We start from the raw sequence: 27,213 nt of genomic DNA, 5'->3' as shown, positions 1-27,213 counted from the left end.
AAATCATATGCACAGTTTGGACAAAAGACTCTTATGCCAGATGGCAAAGTACCATTACAATGTTTCCTAATCCTCGGCGTGCCTCCAAACACAGAGGAGGAAATCACAATTGATGGTCCTCCCTTCAGTAGCCTGGGAATTGGCTGCAATCATTACTGTCAGTGTACAAGCATTTGTTCTAATGTCTTCAGGATGAGAGACTTAATATGAGTCTAATTGTATTAGCGGAGTAAAGAGACGATCAGGCGCATGGGTTTTGTCTCTGTGTACGTGAAGCTCTCGCCAGGCAACGCGCACACTTTGACTTTTGTCAAGTTCACAGAAACACAAACAGGCAGGCAAACACACACACACACACACACACACACACACACACACACAAGCACGTATACATGCAAAGTTGTTGGTCGATTGCCCTGCACGAGTGAGGAGAGATTTGAGGTCAGACGGGGCAGACAAGTCTCATCGGAGTGTTTGAGCTGCTGTGAAACTGTAATTTGAATCACCACACACACACATGCACACAAGCCTGTGAGAAAGCAAACACTTTGACGGCTGAACACAGGCTAATTAGACATCTAGTACATGGTAGCAGATTAACGAGGTACAAGTTTGTTCCTCTCTTTTTTTTAAACAAAACTTTTTCAGTCTATATTAAGTGTCAAATCAGCACGCATCAGTTGTATCATATTAATTAACGTGTGAACTAATCAGATTTTCTGAATGTGAACCAAAAATACCACAAATTAATGATTAATATACCAAATAATACATATGATACATGAACTGAATCCACCATGCTGGATACATATCATATCATTGTTTACATGCTGATTGATAAGCAAACATGCTTTGCCAGTAGGTTGCGATAAACTCTCCACCAATGATCCTTCACAATAAAATATTGAGCGTGTGGTTGTTGTTGTTTCTGGTGCATGCACATTATACAAAGCAACAGTGGGCATGCCCAAAGTAAGCAGTGACATCACCGCATCCCAAATGCTATGTTTTGCATTGGAAGGCATTTGTAAAAATAACATGGACGTGGACGAGCAGCCCAAACGCACAGGAGGAAGTTTGTTTTGTAAAATATCTGCATTAGTGTGGACAGGGCATCAAATGTATCGCTCGATTCAGTATGCTCAGGAGTTGAGCTACTACAGGTTTACTTAGTTGGATTTGACTAGTAACTTATGGTGGCCACTGCTTTCTGAGTTTACCCGCCACTCAGCCAATGTCAGCTGGGATTGGCTCCAGCCTCCCCAGCACCCTCAAACAATATGCGTTACTGATAATGTTTGGATAGATGATGCCTTTCAGTGATGAGTTGCAGCATGTTCACCCTGCCCATGTTCTTACAGGCATACAGCCAATAGGGTCCACCCTGAAGGACATAGTCTATTATTTGATGTTGTTTTCTTCCTTTTTCAGTCCATTTTAACTGCTGTCCTGAGGTTCTTTTATTTCTCAGTTTCTTTTATTGTATTTATGAATAGTCTCTTTTGCTGCATTAAGAGTCAGGGGTTCCCCAGACATGTTTTAGGGGATTTAACATCTTAAAAATGTTTGTATGAACCATTCAATTCATTGTTAATTGCTTTTCATGCTCAGCTATCGGAGTGCTGATATAGCCATCTATCAATATTCTCTTTAAATTCTCTGCCAGAAAGCAAATTGGCATATTTCCCAGTATGTTTCTTTTAAAATGATCATTCTTTATTACAATCTATTAATTATTTCCTGGAAATCCCACTTAAGATGCATTAATGACAGTATTATTAATGGACAAATTGGTGGAAGTTAAAAGACTTGGTTTCCTAGTAACGGTTTTGGGACAGAGTTGCATCACTGGAATCATGTTTTGTCAAGCAGGTTGGGCCGAAATAAAGATTAGGAGATCTGGATACACACACACACACACACACACAAACATGCCACACTGCTGATATGACAAACACAAACACACAGATGGCCAGATAAACCCATAAATGTGATCAGTGGGTTTGCACTTGACGTCACTGGGGGTGCGTTAAGGATTATTTAATGTTTTGCAAATGTAATGCAGCAGCTCTCGCTGAGTTGCATAACATCTCGTGTTAAGGGGACTGTGACACGGTGACAGGGCTCATTTTGATTTCATTACAAGAGGCAGAAAGTCATTGAGTGAATGGACAAAGTCATGCTGTCACTTTAGCAATTCTTTCTATAAAAATACTTTTCCAATGTTTACTTGCTGAAAACATATGTTTCAAGTGAAGGTAATGCTTATTCTAGTTTCATAAATCCTCATTTATAATTCCCTATATTTTTTTATCTGTGGCTCCACCACCTGCTTTCCGTTCTCATGCGTCCCCAGAGTTCATCCTCCTCTCTTTCTAATTGTTGCTGACCTCCTGTTTCTTTATCTCTGACTGACAGGTGTGAAAAGTGGACTGGCCAGAGCTGTAGTTGCTGTTGTCGTCAAGGAAACCGAGAGTCCTGTCGTGTTACCATGGGTAAACAGAACAGCAAACTGCGGCCAGAGATGCTGCAGGACCTTCGGGAGAATACTGAGTTCTCCGACCACGAGTTGCAGGAGTGGTACAAGGTACGCAAACACGACTCGTTACGCAGAGACTGGACATTTTTGGGACAGCACAAAATCATAACTCTAGATTTGACATATTCATTTATTACGTCTTTGACAGCAGTAGTTGTAACGTAATTGCACTTTGAATACAAAATATATGATTATGATATGATAATGACGTTATAGATAAAATTAAGTGAACAGTAATGAAAATTAGCCACAACTTAACTAACTTTACCAAAATTCATCTCAAGTCAAAATGAATGATACCACATAAATGTGAGCTCTTGTTTTTTATTTTTCCTTTTAGCTCTGTGTTGTTCTCCACCTCTTTAGCTGCTACATGCAACATTATATTCAGCAGCAACTATTTATTTTTCCTGAAAGCAACTATCTACTGCTGGAAGTTCGATGAGAGCAGTTAGAGGCAACCAAAACAAATAAAGGTACAGACCATAAAAACAAAACAAAGTTAAATTGTCTATAAAAAAGAGCTGAGGGGAAATGCAGGGTCAATTCACAGTGGATTTTCCACATGAATGCAGCTCTAAGGAGAAGATCTGAATACTATGCAGTTTTTCGAGACTTAATAACGTTTGTTAATGTGTGTGTGTGTTAACTTTGAGGTCAAAGGTCAGCTGTACACCTCAGTCACGGGCAAATATCCCTTTGGTCACACTTGTCAACACAGATGAATACTTAATAACAACTGAAAACACTGTATGTTATAAAGCACACACCAAACAATATCCTTACAATTATGTTTTTGAGAAATAAACATAACACAGTGCGCTTAAATGAATCTGTGAACTTCCTCAGTAAAGTCATGTTCGTGAGTAATTACTAAAACCGACAGCTGCCTTCAATGTGACATTTGCCTCTGTCCTGGCTAGAGCTCCACCCGCTCCCAGTCTATTAATCCACTGGGGAGACTGAATTAGATCTTAGCATGATAAAGTGCCAAAGTGAACTGACCGTCGTGTGTGCACAGATGTGTGTTTGTGTAACAGCTATATGGCTTTATACATGGATTAGATCTATGGAACATCTGTGTGAGCTGTCCTGAATCAGGGCTGCACATGTCGAACCGTCACTTCCCTGACCTGTGACTTAAGCCTTATTGACCCAGGGTCTCTTCACACTGACTGTGGATGCTGATGATGATGATTGTGAAGGAATCTTTCCATTTGTCGGTCTTAGGTCTTAGTTAGTATTAAGCTTCCTGCATAAGAAGGCCCGAAAAACAAGCTTAATGTCAGTGTCAAGGTTGTGGTGGAGAAAACACTATGGCAGATTCCATAGCCATCAGGGTCAAATTGTTAAAATGGACTGGGACTCCAGGCTGGGGGTTCAAGTTAGTGACTTTTATATAATTGAGTACAATAGAATTTTCCATGGAGTGTAAAGAGGGTTGCCATGACAGCTCCCAAAAAGCCCCCTGGTGGCTGGCTGCAGTACGGGTCATAAATCACGCTTCCTCCATGTTAGGAGATGGAACATGAACCAAACTGGAAAAGTACAAGTACATTTTTTTTTTTTCAAATATGGTTTCTGTTGTTTAGGTAGTTTATCAGTGATGTATTTTCAGGTGATTATTTTTCCAGTACGTTTGGTTTTAATTAGTTATTTGATGCTATAAAAAATGAGGTAAAACGTCATGATTGACAGCTAAGACTGACTCACGATTGGTCGAGTGTGTATATGGGCAGGTCCTCGCTACTGTGGTACCATTCTCTCGATCGCTAGATGTGCAAATGTGCAAGAGGGCCTTGTTCTCAGCCAAGATAATTTGGCTTCATTTCTGGATAGTAGGAGGAAAGAAGAGACACATCATCCATCTTACAGTCTATCCACGAGATTCCATGAGAGTTGGGTTAGTTTTCAGTGTTGTGGTTGAATGCTACTCATGGCTCACTAACTCACTGTTTTGTGCACAAGCTAGAGCCCACATCCCAGCACAATGATGTAAACAGCTGTTTGTTCTATACTCACCAGCAGAAGTTGAAAGATCCTTCGTCGTGGGAATTTCCACCCATGCATTTCCACTGGAGGCAGCAACTATCGCATTTGCTCACCTCAAAAGGTCCGAGCACGGCAATATCCTTAAATACGCCCTGCAAGGACAACAGATTTCAGATTTTAGGTGACATTACATGTGTGAGCCTGTTCACATCCGTATTGCTCATCACCTTCCTCAAGCTTCCAGTAAAGACTTCTGCTTAAGACATCTGAAGTTACCTGAGAACTGACTGCTCTAAGCAGATTAACAGTTCCTAGATGCTGGAGATGTCATGCAAACTGCATAATATATTTCACAGGATGTAAAGGTGCCTAGGGTCTATGAGAATTCATCCAGCTTGTCTTTTGGGGGATTTATTAGCAATAAATCTGAGCTTTGAGTCAGAAAGCTTCACTTCAAGTTGTGAAGCTCTCTTGCTGAATATCTGCCAATGACATTTTTTTATGAGGAGTCATATTAGCTTTCCACCTTCATGTCAGAGAACATTTAATATGATGATCAAAAAAAGTGCTGCCTTTAGATCTGGACAATGACTCTGTCACCTTTCTGATTCTGTCTTAAAAGCCTTTGTAAAAAAGAGGTGGAAAAAAAGAGGGAGACAGAACAAAGATGCAGACTGACATGACTCTCACCTCCCTTTTCTTCTCAGGCACAATGGTGCTTTATCAAATGTGATTCCTTGAAAAAGGGGTAGAACTGCCTTCGACTATCCAAGGCCAAGCTCCTGTTGAAAAATCAATTCTTCAATCTGTCCAGAATAGAGCATTAACTGAATGTAACCTTTACTGGTCAAAGTTTGTGACAGAAATATGACTGCCCCAACTGCCCCTGACAGGGCTTTTTATCTGCTAGTTACAATAGGAGTCTGCTAAAGTAATAATTATCTTATAGAGATGTATTGTATTGTCCTGGAGAATTAAGGGACTTATTTTTACCTATGTCCTACTGCATGTCGTCTCTCTCCCTTCCGGCAGGGTTTCTTGAAGGATTGCCCCAGCGGAACCCTGAATGTTGAAGAGTTCAAGAAGATTTACGCCAATTTCTTCCCCTACGGTGATGCCTCCAAGTTCGCTGAGCACGTCTTCCGAACCTTTGACACCAATGGTGACGGGACGATAGACTTCCGGGAGTTCATCATTGCCCTGAGCGTCACGTCACGGGGCAAGCTGGAGCAGAAGCTGAAATGGGCCTTCAGCATGTACGACCTGGACGGAAACGGGTACATCAGCCGCGACGAGATGCTGGAGATTGTACAGGTGAGCAAGGGACCCATGGGTAATGTAGTCTGGTTGGGGGCAAAGGAAGAGTTAATGCATTTAGACAAAAAAAAAGCACGCAGGGTATTTTTAATTCTTGAAAAGACTGCACTTCTACTCAGGGATTTTTTAGCTAAAAAACAAAACAAAAAAAAACATCTGCTTTCGAGGCCAGAGGAAATGATTTTACCTCTTTGGTACAGTGGCTGATACGTCCTGACTTTGAGTCCCTCCCTTTGGTCAAACACCAAAACACTGGATCTGCCAAGTGTCCTTTGGCAAGACACTGGAGCACAAATGGCTGTGCCGTGTAGAGAAAGAGCTGCACATAAATGCACTTCATGAATGTGTGTGAATGACTGAAAGGTAAAACTGTACTGTTAAGCTCTTTGAGTGGTCATCAATACGAGACAAGTGATATATAAGAAATACAGACCATTTAAAATTCACAAATGTGTGAAAGATCCTACATTTCCCATAATTCATCCATTTCCATCTTTTATGACAGCCAGACCCGTGTGTCTTTAAAACAGGTTAGATTTAAGCTCAAGATAAAATGCACAAACAAGTGGATCTGAATATTAGTGACATGTGAGCAACAGTGTCATTAATCCCTTAGTCACCAAACCTAACTTTGCTTTCCATGGTGCAGTTTAGCTGGTCATTTTCTTAACTGCAGCATTTCCAACATACCTTCACATTTCCTAGAAACATTCTACAGCCAATCATATGTCGACTTGGACAGAAATAGAGCGCTTACTTATATGATAAGTGCTCACTTAAATTATGCAAGTTAATACATTTGTTTAAGTATGCATGGGTTATACTTAATGTGCTGATTGCAAGACTGTTGCTGTGAAGACGGTTAAGTACAGGTCTGCATTAGTGCTGCATGTAATCCTTTCCCTGTTCAAGAGAAGAAATAAAGACACTCATATGTGGGGATATTGGACGTAAGATCTTCCTGTATGTGGTGTGTGTGTGTCTGTGTGTGTGCTGTGTGTGTGTGTGCTCGTGCACCTCCGAGTGCTCATGGATTAGTGAGTTAAATTTAACAAGAGTTTATCCCTGAGTGTGCAGAATACTGGGATTATCCTCAAGCTCATTAAGGTTACGCACCAGTGGATGAGAGAGGTGGGGCCCATTGTGTCACTGCACGCCGACAGAGACGGAGAGATCGTCACTGTGGAGGAAGTCAAATTTGTTTTACACCACATTATCGGACACATTGTCATCGCCATCGTAATCAAAAGAAACGTCCAACAAAATATGGCATGGCAACCTGTTCCTGTTGATAGAAAAAAGTGGACGGAGCAGGAAATGTTTGCCACATAAATCATGTAGAAAATGATTGTCCAGCAGCAAACAAGTCATTGTGTTTAGTCGTTTTCAGACATGAACTACAGCAAACGTCAAAACGTCTTTCACATGTTTCAGACGTGGGGTGGTATATTATTCAGGTGGCAGGATGTAACGTGTCAATTCAGCCGTGGAGATCACGTTTTTGGTTCCAGCACATTGACATCAGCGTCAGCCCCTTCTACGTGTATGACACCTCCTTTTCATCCTGAGATATTTTCTGTTTTCTCCACATAAGCTCACCCTTTGCGTTCTCACATACAGCCCCTCTGGATAAATTCAGGAGATTATCTGGAGTCCAGTGCATGTCTGAAAGCAGCTTTAAAGTCAAATGATAAAAGAGACTACGACAGAAATTGTGAGTCATCCTCATTGTCCTTTTAGTATTCACTTTTGATATTGTGAAACATATGAACTCTCATTTTGTTCTCCAAGAGATGAAATTTCACTGAAAACACAAAGGGCTTAAGCTACCTTGCCTCCTGACTGCTTTGCTGTGAGACTGATCCACCGTCACTTTTACACACTATTTTTCCAATGCAAGAGATTTATTGGGCACATAAGCTGACGGTAACTCTGTGCCTGAGGCCAGCTGATCGTCGCAGACTCTCCGTGATCACTTGCAGAGGTTCATTTAATGCTTTCGGGAGACGGGAGGCGCTCGTATCAGATCAATACAGTATAAGCTCTGAGTGTTCACCCCCACCCACCACCATGACTGCCCCAGCCTGTTGGCACATGCGGCTTCTGTCGCTTCTGTCTGGTATGATCGCGTGTTTCTACAGGCGTGCAGACCCTGTGTGGGTTTTTGTGTAAAAGCTGCCCAGGGTGCAGCTCTGAGCATCAGGAATAACAAATGTCAGTGTATCAGCATCTCGAAAGCTGCAGTGACTTTATTTTTCACTTCACTCGTGTTTTATTTCTCTCCCCACTGAGCCTCCTTAATGGATCCCTGCTGTCCTGAATTCACTTATCTTTTCTTTTCTCTCGCCCCCACCCACTATGTCTCTCTCTCTTGTTTTCCCTCCCGCCTGCTCCGCCGCCTGTGTCTCAGGCCATCTACAAGATGGTGTCATCTGTGATGAAGATGCCAGAGGATGAATCCACGCCAGAGAAGAGGACGGATAAGATCTTCAGACAAATGGACCTCAATAATGATGGTGAGTGGAGGAAATGGCAACATGGAGGGGTGAATATGCTGCAGAGATAGAACAGAGGACAGGAGTGATGAGCAGCAGACAAATGAAACAAAGACATTTTGAAATGTGCTCAAACAAGTTTTAGACTGGCGCTCAGTAGAGCACACACCTCCCCTGAGGCCTACCCCTCCCTGGCCTAAAAATCCATGAATTATTTTCTGAGAATTCAGCAAAAACTTTTGAAAAACTTCTTACAATGTTAAAAAAAAAATATTGATCAGGATCTGGATTTATCTTCATGGAGCACGTTTCTGTACGTAACCCTGCTGACAAACAAACAAATGCTGATAAAAACATAACCTCCTTGACAGAGGTAATAATTCAGGACTACTTATTTTAGTATTTTTCACTTCTTGTCATACAGAACATTTGGCCCATCCCTCTATCCCAAGATACTGCTTTCCACCAAACAAAGAAATAGAACATACAGTATATCCTCTGGTGATTCACAAGAAAAAGGAAAGTAAACTTCTGCCAAAAGCTTCAGTCAAGAAAGTGCTCATCTCTCAGGCTTTCTCCAAGAAACTGGCTAATTTCAATATTTCATATGTGAACAACCAACTTAGTTTTCATGCAGTGTCCATACTTAAAAATTACTTATATTGTAATTAAGAATATTAACTTCTATATGAGCTGACGTCCCTGTGAAGCTTCTGAACATCAGTGCTTTGCTTTTGAACGCTAATGTCGGACTTGCAGCGTGTTTTAATGTTGTGGTTGATCAGTGTTTATCCTTCAGGTCATCATTGTGAACGTGCTAAACCAAGAACATTAATATTGGAAATCCCTGTTTGTTAATGAATATTTCGTTATATTTCCTGCAGGCAAACTGTCCCTGGAGGAGTTTATCAAAGGTGCCAAAAGCGACCCCTCCATCGTGCGGCTACTTCAGTGCGACCCCAGCTCGGCCTCCCAGTTCTGAACTCCCGCCTGGCTGCGACCCCCCCTTTTCCTCCTCACCTCCTCTCTGTTGCTACTGAACCAGTCACAAAAAAAATCAATGCATGATGGTTCTCATCCCTCATATCATCTTATATTTTTTTATGTTGTGCAAGGATAGAGGAGGGATTTTAAAGAGGATAAGAAAGGTCATCACTGTCGTTTTACTTTCATTTTTATATTTGGGGAAGATTCTCTCTCTCTCTCTCTCTCTGGAACGTCAGATTTCCAGGGAGATCGCTCGTTTTCTCCTCCACAACCCGTGTATATCATGTACATACTGTATGTCTATGTATATCATAAGATGAAGTACGTTTGTCTTCATGTATGGTGCACACACTCCGGCATTGAAAGGCAGTATTATGTAGCGTAGCATCATGGTCTGATCTGAAAGGGGTTTAGGGAGTAAAAGGTGGGTGGGTGGGGTTATTGGGATTTTTCTGCTATATGATGTTTCCCTGAGAAAAAGAAGGCCTAAGATCCCATTAGGTTTTTATTAAATATCTACTTGCTTATTGTTGATTTTTAAATTTCAAATGTCTTTGTTTTTCATTTGTACATATGATTTTCCTCCATGTTGTTTTATTTATTCATTTTTATTCTTATCATTGTGCTTTTACTTTGATAAGTTGTTAAGGATGTTGCAGTTTACAGTGACAGAGGGAGAGAACATGTCCGCTGAGCTCGAAGCCGTTGGGAGTTTTGTAATTGTGTTCAAGTGGGAGGATACGCAAATCTTGTGAAATAAGGAAGTCCCATGATGCATTTGATCAAAAACACCAGTAGCACATATCGTTTGAGCCGCCATGTCTTTGTAAAAGTGTGGCCGCGCATTTAGGTCAGAATGTGTGTGTGCATGTGAATTTGCGCTGTATGCTTGAAGCTAACTTTTACAGTATTATCATGTCGTGCTGTTTCCTAATCTGTAAGTATTTTAAAGTTCTTTATCGACAAGTAGTAAACTTGAAGAGTCCCAATCCGTCACTACACTGCATGTTCCTGCGATCTAGACGACGACAAGAATACGCAAAACCAGTTAAGGCACAGCGGTATCCTTTTGTAGCTCTGCAGCGTCCTCAGCAGCGTACCAGACGTACCAGACTGAATATTTGTCTCTGGGACAAACCCTGACCCCCCGACCCCCAACCCCCTTCTCTCTCTTTCTCTTTTCCTCTGACAGACTGGAAAGTTCACTAAGGGCTCGTTCATCCCTCTCTAGTTGAATGCTTTTATAAACTGGATCAGTCCGCTCACACAGCAGTAACATAGAGGGACAGGTGTCATGAGACGGGAGAGAGCTCACGTACTTGTTCTGATTTGGATTTTCTAGGCTTTTATCAGACTTGTGCCGTAACCTGACAGAAACCAGTGGCTGTGTTTATATTAGCACTAATCGACATCTTTAATTATATATTGATATTCTCCCATTTTTGATTCACATAAGCTTAATTCAGGGGCTGCATCCTTCGGAGGAGGCCGTCTATGTAGACCTCTAAGACCGAACCAAAAGGAGACTGGTCTACAGAGGCTCTCTGTGATTGGTGTCACCAGCTCGTCCCGCCCTTATTGCTTTCACCCAGCAATAGAGCTGAAGTTTGACACGCCAAGAAAGTTTTAATGCCCCTTTTTTTTTTACAAGTGCACCTTTTGTTGTTCAGTTGAGTTAGAGCATCATTGCATGTCTTGTCACTTTCTGGTGCCATTACCTCTTTGAAAAAAAGGTTCTTCACTAAAGCGCAATGAATCCTGGGATAAGTTGGGGTGCGGTGGATCCCCTGTTGGAGCCTTCGTTTCTCGGGGGTGGAAGGATGTGTTTGGAGGATGCCTTGGACAGTATAGTCACACCACTGTGACACAATGAGTCTTCAAATGCAGCCTCCGGGGGATGCAGCTCCTAAATTGAGAGACAGAGAAAGTGAAGAACTTGGAAACACGGCATCAAATCGGTTTCTCTAATCAAATAAAGTATTTTATTTTCAACTGTGTGAGATTAGAGTTTTAAAACAAAGCCTTTACTGAACAAAACATGTTTCACAATTAAACACCTCCATCCTAAATCCTGTGCACGTGTAAACAGAGCCACTGGTCGCAGCAATGCCAGCACCTCTCTCATGTATAAGTCATGTAAGGCCCTGTTGCCGCATCTCTGTTGCCACCTTCTGTTTTTGGAAATAAACACACTATAAATTCTGTCTGTGACACATGTAACCATTGGCCAAAGTGAAAAAACTAAAACTGATTGGAGCAAAAAACCCATCATGTTTCTGACTCAGAAACAGTGGATACTTTATATTCTTTGGACATTTAATATTGATATGATAATGGAATTTCTTTATTCTTGGCTGATACCAATACTATGAGTATTTGTGGTACATTTTCATACTTGTATCAGTACAATAGTAAAATACATTTTTAATGTTATACTTCATTAAACCTCTATAAACATGGACTTTTTTACTTTAAGTTAATTATAGTATAGTATCGTTTTTTAGATTATGAATTCACATACAAACATAGAATTAGTTTAATATTATGTATTGTTTTAGAAGTAAAGTAATAAAACAGTTGTAGTAGCAGTTAAAAATAGTTCCACCAAACTAACAACACTAAATAACTGCTTAATACATCAATAATGTGAAATTATAACAGTGATTAAGGGTATTTTGTGTAATGAGTAGATTTTGTCCTGATACTCTAAGTAGGATAAGGTTTAATAATGATATTTCTGTATAGTAATCTATTTCAAAATGGTCTGAATACAAAATTTGAATATGACCTCACTTCAGAGAAAAGCAGACAAGGTCTCAGTTTTCATTCCTTTATTTTATTCTTCTGATTTTAGGAAATCCTTTTTACACTCGACAATAAAAAAAAATTCATTAAAACCCAGAATAATTAAAGTATTGTATCTGTGTTAGAGGCTTCATAAAGCTGGACGGGCTTCAGTTCACACATTGGGGAGAATGTGCGGAGTAAAATTGTTCATTGCACATGGATGATTTCTCTGTCTGCCGTGAGAGATGAAAAAGACTTTGTGTTCAATGGTCAGAAATGACACTCAAACCAGATTCAATTATGGAAAGAAAAGTCCAATATCAGCCTGAAATACAGCATCAGTCTAATGGTGATTTATTAACTGTGTTACTACCTCACAAACTGGAATGTGTGCAGCGGTGGCCAAGTGACAACTACTACAGAGCCTGAGAGCTGTGCTGGTGCAGCTGCATCCACATGATATGACACTGATCCAACTTGTACCAAAAGTTTGCACAGGAGCTTCCTAACCAGCTGCACCTCTGCTTTGGGGAAATCCTATAGTGCCACTGCCTTCTGCTGGTAGGATAAGGAACAACACTTGCTACCCCAACACCAACCTATCACAGCTCCGCCCCTTTTCTTTTCTCACTGCCTCTGACAAACTGGTACCTTGTGTTGGATAAATATGGCCCCTCTCCCCCTTTCTTCCTTCCCTGACACCTCTTCCCTTTTTTTCGGTTGCATGAAAACCTCAAGTGAGGATGTCATGTTTGTTCCGTTGGACCTGAAATCGATTAAATATGTGTTTCAAAGCTGCACGTGTGGACTGCCTTCTCATTTGTGGTTATTAAGGATATGCACGGAATGCACTTAAGTGGAGAGTAAATCACTGTTGACAAGGACACCTTCTGGGCTGACAGCTGTAGAGTAACATGCATTTGAACTCTTTCGAGGCTGGGACATAGACCTGACATGCCGTGGAAGAATTCGCAATATCCGTCAGTTTGTCTCCATGCATGTCTGAGTGAAACCAGTCATACCTGTCAGGTCACTGTACCTGCTGCCATTACCACATACTAGAAAGACTTACTAACCTGCTAACAAAGGTCAGGTATGGAACAAACAGAAGAGCTTCATCATTTTTGAATAAAAACTTTATTTACTCAGGAAATAAATACAAAATCTGGCACTGCTGGTTTCTCATGAAACTGGTTTTTGTCGACCTAACTGCAGAAAACGCTACGAACGAACACACTCACTATTCCTGATATTACTGAAAAATGCAAACTTGGTTCCATCCTGCAAAAACAGGTAAAAGGTGGAAGGCACGCACACAAACATACAGTGTGTTCTGTGTTGGACATTTCTCCGACCTCCATCATCCATATAAATCTCAACAGTAAAGTCATGATTTTCAGGTCTTCATGTAATGTCAAGTTCATTTTATCCTAACTACAGAGAATAGGTGCATTTCCCAAAGTGTTGCAATATTTCATCACTGTGTCCTTGTAAAAGCAACAATTGGAACCGTGTCCTGACTTTAGAGGATTTGTCTCCTCTTTCTATCCTGTTGTGAATAATTTAGCCATTAAAAGCACAAAACGTAAAAAGAGCGCGCACACACACACACACAGTCTCAAATAACAGGGATTCCACACACAGTGCAAAGATCCTCTGAGCTGCAGACGTTTCATGCATCAGATTCAGTCCGCTGCACTGCTAAATAAAAACACCTCAGAGTCTGTAGCTCTGAGGGGGAAAACAGTGAATGAGATTTGACGCTACGGTGCATAGACGCGCAGCCCTTCATCTTCAACAAGCTCCCACCTGTCAAATGTTGCTAAATCCAGAAGCTGGACCTTTCCACTGTGCCCCGCTCCAGCAGCTGGTGTTGCTCCGGTGCCGTTTGCTCGCTGCCAGCCCTCATTTCCGGCCTCTTTCTGTCTGACCTTTCCCTGTACGGCTGGCGAAGGGGCCGCCTCTCGGATGGAGGAAGACTCTGGTGCAGACGGGGAGGACGCTGAAGAGGGGGAGGAGGTCTCTGCTGCGGTCTCGAGGGTGCAGTGTTCCGCTTTGGAGGTTGGTTATAGCCTCTTCTAGGAGGTTCAGAATAGCGTGTTGAAGGTTCACCGGAGCTACTCGGTGGTTCTGTGTGGCGAGAGGAAGCAGCTTCTACATCTATCGGCCTCACCACATTGATCTACCCAAAAATAGAACATATAATCCAGTTTTAAAATATGGCTCATTTAAAATGTGTACACCGGGATTCAGCAGCAAAATGTGTCTCACCGCTCTGCCATAGGCTTTTGATTTCTTCCGGTTCCGACAACACGGCAGGCCCAGGAAGGAGGTGCAGACGGCCAAGCACTGGGCAGAAAACACCATCTGGGTGATACAGGTCACTATCAGAGGCAACCAAAGGATCAGAGTGGTGCTCTGGGGAGGGACGAAGGAGGGGAGTTAGCAGCGACCACCAGCTGGACCGTACAGAGCACAATTTGAGGCAAGAGCGCTCAGCAGCTTCTCATAAATGAGGAAACAGTTCGGGTAATGAGGTGACAGAGAATCGTATTTTTCTCAAATGGCTGTGGAGCCCTCTGCAGCAGCGAACCGTGGGAATTTGAGTTTGCACAGGAGAGTGTGGTGAATAAATTATATGCAGCGCAGAGTGTGGCGGAGTAAAAAGTGCTCGGAGGGAATTCAAAGAAAAAGCAGGCTACAAAGAGAATGTAGCGTTGTGAGTTTTCTTTGGAAACAACAACAAAAAAAACCTCGCCCAACTATCTTTACTGCATCTATCAGAGCCAGAAGCCCGAGACACTTTCAGGTGACATCATGTGAGACAGTGCTCGTTCTGAGTTGGGACTCCAATTAGGTTTAATGTGACTTTGGTCTTATTTTGGTGAGGATTTTCAAAGTAAAATGAAGAGTTCATACTTTAACTGATGCCAATTATACCTCACATCAGTGAAAAAACTGAACACATTTTACTGCTCACTTTTTTCTCTTCATTTACAGAAACAAATGCAGATGAATACATTAACACATAAGGGTTTGTAACACAGACTAATGTAGTTCTACGCAGCTATACAGATACTTAATGTGTATTAACATAGATTATTTATCAAGTTAGATATAGCACCAATTTATCTGTATCTACAGTGGGACTGCAATTAACCTCTCGTGCCATAGGTCACTTAACGGACAAACTGTAGATTACAAGTCGTGCTAAAATGCCAAAGTGGTGCTGCTGTGTGGAAACAGCTGTGTGGCTGAGCAGACCTGGCAGTCGGTCTGAGGCACACTGGAGCGCGACAGAGTCTGAAGTGACCCGACAGGGTCAGGTCAGCATTTCTGCCACCAGCCCGCAGGCTGCAGAGTGTGGCTGACTGAGCGACAGACACAACAAGACACTCAGCCTTCAACTGCATCCTTCTGTCACACCCTATGTACACACACACACACACAAACGCACAAGGGATTGACCGCTCTGTTGCATCTATGCCGCAGTAACAACAGTCCGCTCTTCAAAGAGCCAGTTGATGAGAGGAAAGCCGCTGTGATCTCAATAGACTCACGTAGATACGTGTGGGGTCAAAGGGACACTCGTTGGTGATGCTGGAGTAGCCGATGGCATCAGGGAAGCGGCAGTGAGTCAGGAGGCTCCGCCCGCCATGAATGATGGCCCTCACCACGGACACGAGGAGTCCGATGACTGAAGCCAGCGCCATGACTGCTGACACCAAACTGACTGAGAAGAGTGACCACGTCTGTGGGAGACATATTGGCAAAGAAACAACATGATCGATTAATATTCAAGGAAAATCTTTTATGGAAGCAAAGGAAAACAAACAAATAAATGTCAGCGTGAACAGGACTTTATAATGTTGTTTACGTGTCAGTATATAGTGGTACACCAGGAAACGTCTCACTTGTTTTGTTTGAAGATGGAAAATATTAAAGGTACAGTGTGTAGAATTTAGTGATATCTAGTGTTGAAGTTGCATGTTGCAGCTGAACACCCCTCACCTCACCCTCTCCTTCCAAACATGAAAAAGAACCTGTGGCAGCCTTTAGTTGTCATGAAAACTAAAAAGGTGTTTAGTGTGTCCAGTCTGGACTAATGTAAAAAAAGATGGTGGCCTCTGGAGAGAGGACCCCCTCAATGTGAATATAAAGTATTTGAATATAAAGGTGTTATCTGGGGTAAAGAAAACTACAATTCATACAATTTAGATGAAACAAACTGGTGAAAACATCATGAGGATTATTCTACATTACATTTCTGCAAATAGTTCCCTTTCACCTAAATCTTACACTGAACCTTTAACCTGATGATGTCACCATGTGCAAATGCAGTCAGCACAGTGTAACCAGAGTATACCACAAAACATCTGCTGTGCAAGTGGAGAGGTCACCAAACATGTCATCACACAAATAATCCATCCAGGTCAATATCATGTGTTAATACCAGGATTAAATGGGACATGTAGGTTATACACTATGATAAATCTCTTTTGAACACACCCATGTAGGATCCATGCATTTGTGTTAAATAACATCAACAGAGTGCTATGTGACCTTTTTCAGGCAAAACATTAAAAAAGTTACATTTAATGTGAAACCAATCATTTTCAAGAGGATTTTTGGTGGTTGTTGGTCCAAAAATTGATAAATTGTTCCAGGAATATTTCTGAGTGAAAAAATACATAATAATATAAGTTTATGAGAGTATTTGGACTCAAACAAAGTAATCTATGATTGTGACCCCTCCTTACATCTTTGGCAGGTGCCAATGGGCTTGCAGCTGCCACAGCCAGCATAGGGACGCCTTTAAGTATTGACAGACTGACTCATACTTGTATGATGTAGCATTATGGCAGCTTGACCAAACTGAAATAATCTATTAGTGATGCACAAGATTTAATGACAAATTGAAATTCTGGATCGAGAGACCAACTCTTCAATAAGTTTACAGAAGGTGTGACGAGGGCACAGGAAGTCTCCAGACCTCTGTGAAGATGACTGAGCGGTTCAATAGAAACCTGATAAGAACAATAAGGAATAAAACAAACGTTCTAGAAGATTAGAGACTGTAGCAGCTCCTGCACATTGTGATAAAGTACAGTGGTATGTGCGGCGAAATAGGGAGTGTTGAGATTAAGTCTCATTCTGGCCACATGATGCATGGAAAAACAAGATAACAAGACAGATGAGGAGGTAACCTGCTGCTTGTCAGCCCTGCCCCACCCGCCTCACAGTTTCTCTCAGCGACAAAGGGACACTGGGAGTGGTTTGATCGTGGCAGGTTTGCCCGGGTTTACTCATTCTGCCTCGTCAGTCCCGTCCAAGCAAGCAGACAGCTGACTAAACAGAGAGGAGAGGCCGTTCTGCATGACCGGAGGGAGTGAGCGAGGGAGGGAGAGGGAGAGAAACAAAGACTGCAGAGCTGGAATAGTCAGACAGAGAGAAATGCTGGAAAACTAGTATTAGTCGTCTGGGAAAGTAGGGAGGGGGTTTCTGTGAAATGAGAAGAATCTTTCTTCTTTTTTTTTAATCACATTTTGAGAACTTTAAAATGTGATTTTAAAAAGTGAAAAGTAGAAAAAAAAATTAGTGATACAAACCAGGCCTTTACTCTTCTTGTTCTTAGACAGGACGATAGCCAGAATGCCAACAACGATTCCCTGCAGACACAAGACAGATGCTACATCTATAAAAATAAAAGGACAGAGATCATGCAAAAATCCTTGCAAAAAAACAGGTTTCGAAAGCTCTAAGGTCTCACATCGTACACTCTTCATCTGGTCTCCATACAGGAGAGGCAGCAACACAAGTCATAACAGGAGGTTTTTTCAGCATCACAGCTGTGCGTGTCATTGCAAGCATTTCAAATATGTGTTTATGTGCCGCTGTGCGTGCGTGTGTTTTGACAGTTGGTTTTTTTCAGACCTGACAAAGTCTTCATAAATCGACCTTTTCCTTTCAAAAGCAAGTCAGATTTGTGAAATGTTTCAAAGTGTTTTTCATTCTTTGCTCATAAAGAAGAGTTTAAAGAAAATAATATTGTTAGATTTATTGTGGTAATTATCAATATTGATAATTATATATATTTTATGCCCAGCTCTAATATATCCATTAAAAGGACAACCAGGGGGCAAATACCGCCGCCAGGCCGCTCTATTTCGCCATTTTACAGCTCCAAACTTTAATGTCTTCTTCCTTGTGTCACTCCCTACCCCTCTAAATTTAGAGAAATCACTTATACAGTTTTTCAGTAATCCTGCTAGCTAACTAACAAACGCTGATGAAAGAATAACCTCTCTTTGGGGGATGTAAAAAGAGGAGGGATGTGGTATTACTAGTAACCCTGATTAAAAGAGGGATCCAGTGATCTGCTTGAGTGAGATTCTAAATGATTTTCAGGATTAAACATTGTCCTACTCGGTTTTTAAGGAGCCACATTGACCTTATTTAACACACAGGCTGATGCTACTTTTACAAAATGCATTTTCCAACAGCTAAAGACAGGCTTTTATGGCTTTAAGCCAAAACAACTCTTTGTTTTAATATTGATCTTTTTTGTTCAGAGAATTTCAACAGCACTCAATGATCATTTATAGTTCTTGTGGTGTTCAGATGGCGTGCAGCCACAGTCAGGGTGGAACGTCTCAGTGCGAGGCGTCTCATCTCTGACGACTCACCACCAGGCCGCAGGTGAGAGCCACCACATTGGAGATGGCGTACTCCATGGCCCGGGCCTGCTTGTGGAGGTTGATGTGTCTGAGCACCACGCCGTGCACCAGCGCTCCCAACAGGAAGTTCACATGACCAATAAGGACCATGCACAGACCCATCTTCATCAGGGCCTTCGGTTCCTCCAGCCTGGAACAACACACTCCTGATGACGGAGGGGAGAGAGGAGGAGAAAGTTAGTGCTGCAGGAGGTCAAAAAATGAAAAGAGTTTTCGGATGAGGTCACATCGTCCATGTTGTCCATGGGGTATTGATCAGACACAGAAAGTCACCACCGAGATGTCAACTGCATTAATGATTAGCTGCTGAGCACATAACGATAAAACAGGCTGTGACACACTGGAACTGCACCAAACAAAAACTACATGAAAAATGAGGAGAAACTGTCTTTGCCACTTCTAAAACTAACTGAAATTAAATTTTAAAATATTAGAGCAACATTTTCCATTCGTGTGTAGGAGCACAAAGAATAATAATGTTGAATTTCACTGTTTTTCTAAAAGTGCACACATGAGATCAGGTGAGACATTAAATGAAAACAATCTACTGTTGAACTAAAGCCTAACTTTAACAGACAAACAGAAACCTGGCGAAAAATATGTCACGTGAAAAACAACAAACTTGTGTCTGAATCCGTGACATCCAGTAACTGCAGCATTACATAATGAATCTGAGCTGGTTGTTGAATGTGGTTATGTTTGAATGGTCATTTGAACTTGGTTCACGCAAATAATTTGACTTCGATTTACATTACATAGAGAATATTGAAGATAGAGTTAAGTGGCCTTGAGAGTTGAGATGGTAATATAATCCTTTATTAGTCCAACAACAGGACAATTTGCTGTTAAAGCAGCAAAGAGGACAATTAAAAAAATAGACACTAGAAAAAATGCAATATAAATGCTACGAGATATAGGAGAAAGAAATAGAACAGAAATATGTAGAGTGAAAACAGAATATTGAAACATATTGCACAAGAGCCATTGCATTGTCTGGACAGAAGTATTGCACAGTTAAAATAGTTGATATACTTATATAAATGCAAGTGTGTGTGTGTGTGTATGTGTCTCACATCCCTGCATGCATTGGGAAAACCCACGTGCAGAGGTGACAATTAGCAGTTCACATTAACACTGTTCAGCCTGACATACTTTAAACATGTAGGCCAAAGGCTGCTGGTGAGAACATCAGAGTGAATATATAAATGATCACTCTGATACACGTGTTAATTTACACATCTGATCTGTAAAGAAACGGATTAAACCTCAGTGGCCTGCGATCAGATCAAAGTTTCCCTCACTAGATATTTAGATTTCATCCTCTGACAGCTGTGCCCCACAACTACTCACCTGCACAAAGACAACAACACCTCCACACACACGTTCTGCACGTCTCACCCATTTAAATGTACATGTATTACCTGCAGCAGCCATAACTGTGTCAGATCACCATCCGTTTAAAGTGTTCAGAGAGTTGACTTCTCTCACGGTGATCTGCTCTTCTCCCCAAACAATGTGACACAACAGGAAACACACACAAACACCTCAGCTATCACAATAAAACTGGATCTGATCTCCCAGACTGTCGATTTATCAGAAGGATAAATAAAGAACAATTAAAAAGTACTATAGTAAAGTTTGAGAAGTAATGGAAAAACAGCACCATACATATGTTTTGAATCTTTCTATGTTGTTTTTTCTTTAAGCCACTCCATTAAATAGTCTTTACAAGGTGGAGCATCTAATGCTTTTATTTTGAAAAGTTGTCACCCGTCATTGATTAATTTCGAAAAACCTGGATGCAAGTGCACGTGCTGGGTTTTTGTGTGTTTGAAAAAAATACGGAATTACCTCATAAAATAGTATAAAACCAATTAATTTGCGTATAAAGGTGTTTGTTATTATCATTATTATTTGTATTATTATTATTATTATAAGTAGTAGTAGTAGTAGTAGTAGTAGTAGTAGTAGTAAAAGTGACGTGTTGTGGTTAACACCTGGATCAAAGCCTGGAGAAACATGACAGATGTGTATTTTAAACAAATGATGCACACTTGACATTTTGCAATACTGACATCGTTTAACTAAACAATACATTAGGCAAAATATATATATATTTCAGCTAGAACATGATTTCAGAGGCAGGAAACGATTCAAATCTCACTAAACTTACTTTAAAGTTACTAATCACAGCTCTATAGTTAATTGATATTGTAGTAATTCAACGTTGACAATTTGGTGAGCAATCCCAAAATAACTCAACGAGGTAAATGGGATCATTGTATTGATCATGTTTGTTGGAACCTTTTGAACGTGATAATGTTATAGGCCTTTAGCGCCACTAGGTGGGAGATTGGCACCATTACAGGAGAAGAGAGCAGATATTCTTTCTCAATGACGAGCGTTTACTGTGATTTATTACAGGCAAGAAAAAAACTTTATTCTCAGTGGTTTTAAATTGTTAATACAAATAACAAATTGTTTCAGTTTTGGTCAAAGATATATTGACAATGGTTACATATTCATGAAAGTCTCCTTTTATTTGATGATCTGTTATTACACAGAAAATAATTCTGATAGAATAAAATATATGTGGTAAAATAGAAAATGATATTAAACATTTCAATAACCTTTAGGGATATTGTCACAGACTTTCACCTCACATCTGTCTTAAAACAATGCACACATGCCAAAATGTTCCTTAAAATAATTGACTGTAATTATTCCTCTCATCCATGACAGCCATGTAGAGATTATTTCCTAATCTCAAGACAAAGTGGGACAAAATCTCCCGTCCCTGTCCTGTGAGAAAATACGTTCAGCTGAGGTTCTATTTCTGAGTTGGACAAACCAGGTAGAAATCCTGAACCATTTGAATAATATGGACAGCAGGAACAACAGCTACTTTAATGTGCACAAAGACTGTGATTATTGTAATGAGTCAGATGTGAACAAAAGCAAACCTATCCTTTAATGGAGAAAAGATCATTCAAATATTTAATCAAACAGAGGCACATTAAGACATTTAGATTTTCCACACTGGCTCTCCAGCTAGGATGTAAGAGAGGACTTGCAGTCCGTGCCTGAGTGGATCCTTCTTGATGAAGTGTGGACGCTGCCTCGCTGTTTGAGAGTCACCATCTGGAACGCAATCAGATAGAAGATCTCACAGATGTTAAGCACCACACACACAACAGACGCCCCCACCATGAAGTAGGTGAAAACGGTTTTCTCCGTGGGTCGGGAGATGTAGCAGTCAACCAAATTGGGACAGGGACTGACATCACACTGGACCTTCCTGGGCAGCTTGAAGCTGTCGTAGATGTAGTGGAGCAAGTACAGAAACGTGACCTCAAAGGTGGTTTTGATAAACAGGCTCATCAGATACGTCCACCAGAGGCCGCCGTGCTTTTGGCCCGTGTTGTCGTACAGCCGGGTGTTCTCCCCGTGCTTGGCCTGGTACTTGCGCTCACGCTCATCTCGGTAGGCCACGTGTAGCACCACCATGAACGAGGGGCAGGTAACAAAGACGAGCTGGAGGGCCCACAGGCGGATGTGAGAGATGGGGAAGAAGTAATCATAGCAGATGTTGGTGCAACCCGGCTGGCGGGTGTTGCAGTCAAAGTGTCCCTGGTCGTCACTCCAGACACGCTCGGCCGCCACCACGAAGACCATCACCCGGAAGACGAAGACCACTGACAACCAGATGCGTCCAAAGGCTGTGGAGTACTTGTTGACTCCACTAAGAAGACCCTGGAGAAACTTCCAATCCATGATTCAGTTCTTTTGACCTGTGACTGTTTAGATCTCTGTCTTTATAAACTATATGAACTGCAGAGCTGTGGAACAATAAAAAGACAAAGACAAACTTAGTAAAACAATACAAAAAACATATACAATCTCTTTTAATTCTGCACAATATTCTATAATCTGTTTTGACTGTCATCGCACAGTATTTCTTTAATCTCTGTGATGGAACTTTTTGTTGATACTCCAAAAACTCATTTATCTTGCCATCTTCTCATGGTTAAAAATGTTAATTACATTTGGTATTTTGAAGAGAGATGCCATCAATAATTGATCAGCAAAAAAAATCTTCCCTGGGACACATAAATACTTGGTTTTAGCCTCTTCCCTCATCTTTAGGAAGGTTTAGGCTAAAGTTTGCATGAAAGTTGTTTTTAAATTCTCTGTACCCTGGTTCCACTTAATGACAGTAATCAACATCCAAAGTCTTCCTTAATATGACTGAGCTAAAATATTAATTCAAAAGACATCACAAAAAATTATTTGCCAACCTTAAGAAGTGTGGTTTTCCACTCAGTCCATCATGTGTTGGAAATAGACGAACTGTAGGAACATGTTCCACAGCGAACTTCTCTCCTAGTGTGGTTCTCCAACATTGACTGAGCTGAAGAATCAAATCTTGACCATAATCTGGAGGTGTGGTCACTTTCGGGATCCACCCTGATTTTCCCATTTAAACTCCAGCCTCTTATGATACTTTTTTTTTTTTTTTAATTTCTCTTGCCAACAATTTATTGTTGAACTCACACCGAGGTGAGTCGAGGACTTCAGGAACCACTGATGTAAAACTCAACTCAACTTCTACTATGGCTGTGGAGTAAATACATTTCACCTACATGGTGGTCAGTGCTATGAGCAGACAAGGAATTCAGTGACTGAGCATGAGTTTGTGCTAATAACAAAGGAGATATAATAATAATAAGGAGAAGAAACGTATTGCACTTTTATTAAAATGTTGCAAAGTGCTAAACAAGAAGGAAGTAAAACCAAAATATTAAAACCAGACAAGGCAGATATGGCACAATGCTCAACAAGTGAACCACAGTACACCTCTGTTGTTTGCCTGCTCTGCTCACCTCGTTTCTCCACAGGTCACTTCATATCAGTTCCATTAAGCCACTGCGATGTGGAGATATGCCTCTTTGTAGCGTTTGATTAATCAGGATTAAACAAGGCCACCACCTAACATTTGTTTGAGCAAGCACCTCTATTAAGAAACACCTGAGATATGGGGAGCCTTGTCTCAGAATCAGATAATCACACATTCATTTTATCAGGTAAGAATGTACAACAGGCACTGCCTTATTAGTACACGCTGCTTTATGATACTGCCCTTTACAAATGTGCTCTCGGTCTGTTGTTCTGAGGAACACAGGATGGTTAATTGGTCTGAAACTCAGTGTAGGAGCGGTGGTTTTATCAACTTTAGTCAATAATGCTACTCCCATCACTAAACACACGTTGATCATTCTGTACCCAAGTCAGGTTGGAACGTCACGTTGTGGTTTTTCTGATTATAGAACAAATGTTTTTATCCACTCTCTGAATCTGTAGTCAATCATTATACTCCGTACTAATGCACCCTATTTTGTAAAGAAATATAAGTATTATTACTAGTGTATGATACACAGGTCAGTTCAGTTTAATATTTGCAAATTTTCATACAGGAATGAAGAAGAGAGGGCAACAGCAAATTTCACATGATACTCATTTATTTTGGAAAATATTACAGGTATCTAGACATCTTCATTTATGGGCTTAGTTCATGACATTGTGTTTGCTCATTGTGTTTGCTCTTACATATATATATATATATATATAATTATGTATATTTATGTTTATGTTAATGTTCACACTGCAAGTCCAGCAAAATTATTTTGTGGCCATGGTAGAAACAGATAATAAAATAATATAATCATATAAATAGACAAAATAAATCAGGTCTAATATTTATCAGTCATTTCAGATCACAAGCTTATAAAAAGTATGATATATTTATATATTCAGCTCAACCACGTTACAGAATGAAAACATTATGTATCTCCAAAAATTGTTACCAAAAAATTGACCTTTGTAAACAACAATTCTTAAAAACTGCCTTTAATTTCAGCCAACATTTTAGCCAACAGTACAAAATCAACTGAAGATTTTTCTTTGGTTTTTATTTTGTTCTCTTAAGCCAAACTTGGACGCAGAGGTCGCTCAGGATACTGCGATGCTGTACGCTGGAGCTGAACTCTCTTTGCCAACTTCTCCGTTGCCCTTCTCCTCCATCTTCGGCTTCTCCAGGGCAGGCTCTTTGTACGCCGAGTTCTCTCGTCCCGTCAGAGGAGTTCTGACCATCATGAAGGAGTTCTCTCTCGCGGATCGCGGGCCTCCTCTGCAACACTCCCAGAACCTCTTCCCGCACAGGTAGAAGATCTCGCAGAGAGTGAGGAAGATGCACACAAAGCTGGTGACCACCATGAAGATGGTGAATATTTTCTTCTCAGTGGGCCTGGAAAAGACATAGGTAAGAGATAGTATTGTGTTAAGATTCAGTCTTATAAAGAAAAGGAGGCCGAATCCAGCCAATGAGATTCCAGGATCTTTATCATTTAGAATTTCAGAGGTGCTCTTACCTGGCGATATAGCAGTCCACCATATTCGGACATGGCGCTTCATTGCATTTGACCAGTGGAGGGAAGAAAGTGGCCTCGTAGATGTAGAAGAGCAAGAAGACAAACACGCCATCCACTGTGATCTTGAATAGCAGGCTGCAGAAGTAGGTCCACCAGAGACCCCCGCGCTTCTTGCCCGTGTTATCGTACAGAGGGGTGCAGTCTTCCCCGTGCTTCAGCCGGTGTTTGCGCTCGCGGTCTTCCCTGTAGCTCACGTGGAGAGTTACAAGAAGGGACGGGCAGGTGACGAAGATCAGCTGGAGAGCCCAGAGGCGAGTGTAAGAGATGGGGAAGAAGTGGTCATAGCAGACGTTGTGGCAACCGGGCTGACGAGTGTTGCAATCAAAGTCCTTCTGCTCGTCACCCCAAACCTTCTCGCAAGCCACCAGGAAAACCAGAAGCCTGAAGATAAAAACGATAGCAAGCCAAATGCGACCGAATGCTGTTGAGTACTTGTTCACCCCGCTGAGGAGGCCCTCGAGGAAGGCCCAGTTCATGGTGTTGTCGCTCAGATGTTGGGCTGGACCCCCACAAGGAAAAAAAAAAGCCCTAAAACACTTGTGCTTGAACACAGAATGCTTGGACTCACTGAACTGAGCAAAGGCTCCTAAATGTGGAGCTTATTACTGCTGCCTTCTTGGCACAGGTTGAAGGGGAGGGAGGAATATTGGACAAAGCAAACAGACGCATTCTTCAGCTACAGTCACTTCTGCAGGTGGTAATAGTCAACACCTTGACTAACAGGATGGAGAGATTGTTAGACATGAATTCACACAGGAGTCCAGCGCAAAGATTAAAAGTAAAAACGTCTTCCAGTAAACTTTACAGGTGCCTGGAGGCAATTTTTATTTTAATCTCCAATCAGACTATACAATCCCCACTCGGGGCACAAGAGAATCTATGTTCCATCCATTCTGCAGCCTCAACCAGCTGGTTCTCAATGATGAAACTCTTTGTGGATTGTCCAGCACTCAGATAGGAGTCCCAGACGATGAATATCTACAATCTGCTCCAGCCAGAATCCAGTAATCCTTTGGGGTTTGGGCTAGACTGTATAATATGATTTGGATATTGTCTGTGTGAAGCTGGCAATCAAATCTAAGTGTATTATATCACAATGGGTATTCACTCTATCCAAGCTGGACAGCTGAATGCCCCGGGCACAACTCAGACACAGTTTTACAAGCCTCAGTGAGCGAAAGGCCCAAGGTCTCCACCAGAGCACCCGAGAGCCAAATCTGAGGTGTTGCCAGGTTTTGAGGACTGACCAAATATCTGCCATGACAGAAGCACAGAGCGTCAAACACAGGTGAGCTCTGCAGGCTGAACCCACCTGTTAAAAAGAAGATGAATGTTGATGCCAGTGAAGAAGCAGCCGCTCAGAGGGCCACCCAAAAAATCATTCCATTTAAAATGCAGGACAAGTAATCGTGGTGAACAATAATGTCAATAAAGCTTGACATCAGAGAAACTTCTTCAATAGATACTTACAAATGAGACAGGCCCCTTTATCTGTATACAGACCACACATCAGGGGTCTGCAACCTTTTCCCTTTGAGAGCGACTTTGAAAAATTGAAAGTGGAAGGGAAATGTTCATTTTATTAGGTTGGTTATTATCTCGGCAACAGAGGTGATGTTTTATTGCAGTTTCTCTTTTAGCAGGATTACACAAAAACTGCCAAACCGATTTTCCAGAAACTTTGTGGAAGGATGAAGTGTCACTTTCTTTAAAATGGTGGGACAGGATGTTGGCCTTGGCTATAGGTATGCACGCTCTGAGCGGCCTTCTAATTATTATCATTGTTATTATTAAGTCATTGTATTAATCAATGTTGTTTTTATCCTATTAGTTTAACTTCTTCCATAAATATTTGTATCTGTACACAGACC

The 27,213-nt window shown here is 41.3% G+C and overlaps 4 protein-coding genes and 2 long non-coding RNA genes across 8 annotated transcripts in view; 1 reads left to right on the top strand and 5 right to left on the bottom strand.

Annotated features, from left to right (window-relative positions):
- Positions 1-12,915, top strand: part of LOC109631784 (hippocalcin-like protein 1) — a 34,562-nt gene extending 21,647 nt beyond the window's left edge. Inside the window, exons 2-5 of the mRNA XM_020090751.2 lie at positions 2,419-2,587; positions 5,564-5,845; positions 8,259-8,364; positions 9,228-12,915. Of these exons, the coding sequence (XP_019946310.1) occupies positions 2,492-2,587; positions 5,564-5,845; positions 8,259-8,364; positions 9,228-9,325 (582 nt within the window). The 5' untranslated portion in view covers positions 2,419-2,491 and the 3' untranslated portion in view covers positions 9,326-12,915. The remainder of the gene's footprint in view (positions 1-2,418; positions 2,588-5,563; positions 5,846-8,258; positions 8,365-9,227) is intronic.
- On the bottom strand, positions 2,654-5,681 carry LOC138405855 (uncharacterized). Its single transcript, XR_011239527.1, has 4 exons — positions 5,525-5,681; positions 5,222-5,313; positions 4,562-4,683; positions 2,654-4,370 (listed from the first exon to the last, which is right to left on the bottom strand). It is a non-coding gene; the product is annotated as an uncharacterized lncRNA (long non-coding RNA).
- Positions 5,743-7,036, bottom strand: LOC138405856 (uncharacterized). The gene is made up of 3 exons (XR_011239528.1): positions 6,965-7,036; positions 6,036-6,167; positions 5,743-5,874 (listed from the first exon to the last, which is right to left on the bottom strand). It is a non-coding gene; the product is annotated as an uncharacterized lncRNA (long non-coding RNA).
- LOC109631783 (transmembrane protein 54-like) lies at positions 11,103-20,432 on the bottom strand. 3 transcript variants are annotated; one of them, XM_069516008.1, is made up of 7 exons: positions 20,205-20,337; positions 18,804-19,000; positions 17,727-17,786; positions 15,678-15,869; positions 14,389-14,535; positions 13,927-14,299; positions 11,103-11,236 (listed from the first exon to the last, which is right to left on the bottom strand). In XM_069516008.1, exons 1-6 carry the CDS (start codon positions 20,254-20,256, stop codon positions 13,940-13,942), a joined length of 1,008 nt encoding a protein of 335 aa, XP_069372109.1. In that variant the 5' UTR covers positions 20,257-20,337; the 3' UTR covers positions 11,103-11,236; positions 13,927-13,939. The 3 variants fall into 3 exon arrangements, with proteins under 3 accessions (XP_069372109.1, XP_019946309.1, XP_019946308.2); XM_020090750.2 differs by lacking the exon at positions 11,103-11,236 and having other exon boundaries at positions 13,236-14,299; positions 20,276-20,432; XM_020090749.2 differs by lacking the exon at positions 11,103-11,236 and having other exon boundaries at positions 13,236-14,299; positions 20,205-20,336.
- Positions 20,433-21,824: 1,392 nt separating this feature from the next.
- Positions 21,825-22,628, bottom strand: LOC109631676 (gap junction beta-3 protein-like). The gene has a single exon (XM_020090552.2). It carries the CDS (start codon positions 22,626-22,628, stop codon positions 21,906-21,908), a length of 723 nt encoding a protein of 240 aa, XP_019946111.2. The 3' UTR covers positions 21,825-21,905.
- A 2,117-nt stretch (positions 22,629-24,745) lies between these two features.
- Positions 24,746-25,928, bottom strand: LOC109631671 (gap junction beta-4 protein-like). The gene is made up of 2 exons (XM_020090546.2): positions 25,283-25,928; positions 24,746-25,158 (listed from the first exon to the last, which is right to left on the bottom strand). Exons 1-2 carry the CDS (start codon positions 25,816-25,818, stop codon positions 24,864-24,866), a joined length of 831 nt encoding a protein of 276 aa, XP_019946105.2. The 5' UTR covers positions 25,819-25,928; the 3' UTR covers positions 24,746-24,863.
- Between the last annotated feature and the right edge of the window lie 1,285 nt (positions 25,929-27,213).

This window comes from Paralichthys olivaceus, chromosome 20, assembly GCF_024713975.1.
Source record: "Paralichthys olivaceus isolate ysfri-2021 chromosome 20, ASM2471397v2, whole genome shotgun sequence".
Taxonomy (NCBI): domain Eukaryota; kingdom Metazoa; phylum Chordata; class Actinopteri; order Pleuronectiformes; family Paralichthyidae; genus Paralichthys; species Paralichthys olivaceus.
Note: the sequence above shows the minus strand (reverse complement) of the source record. Positions and strands in the feature narration are given on the sequence as shown.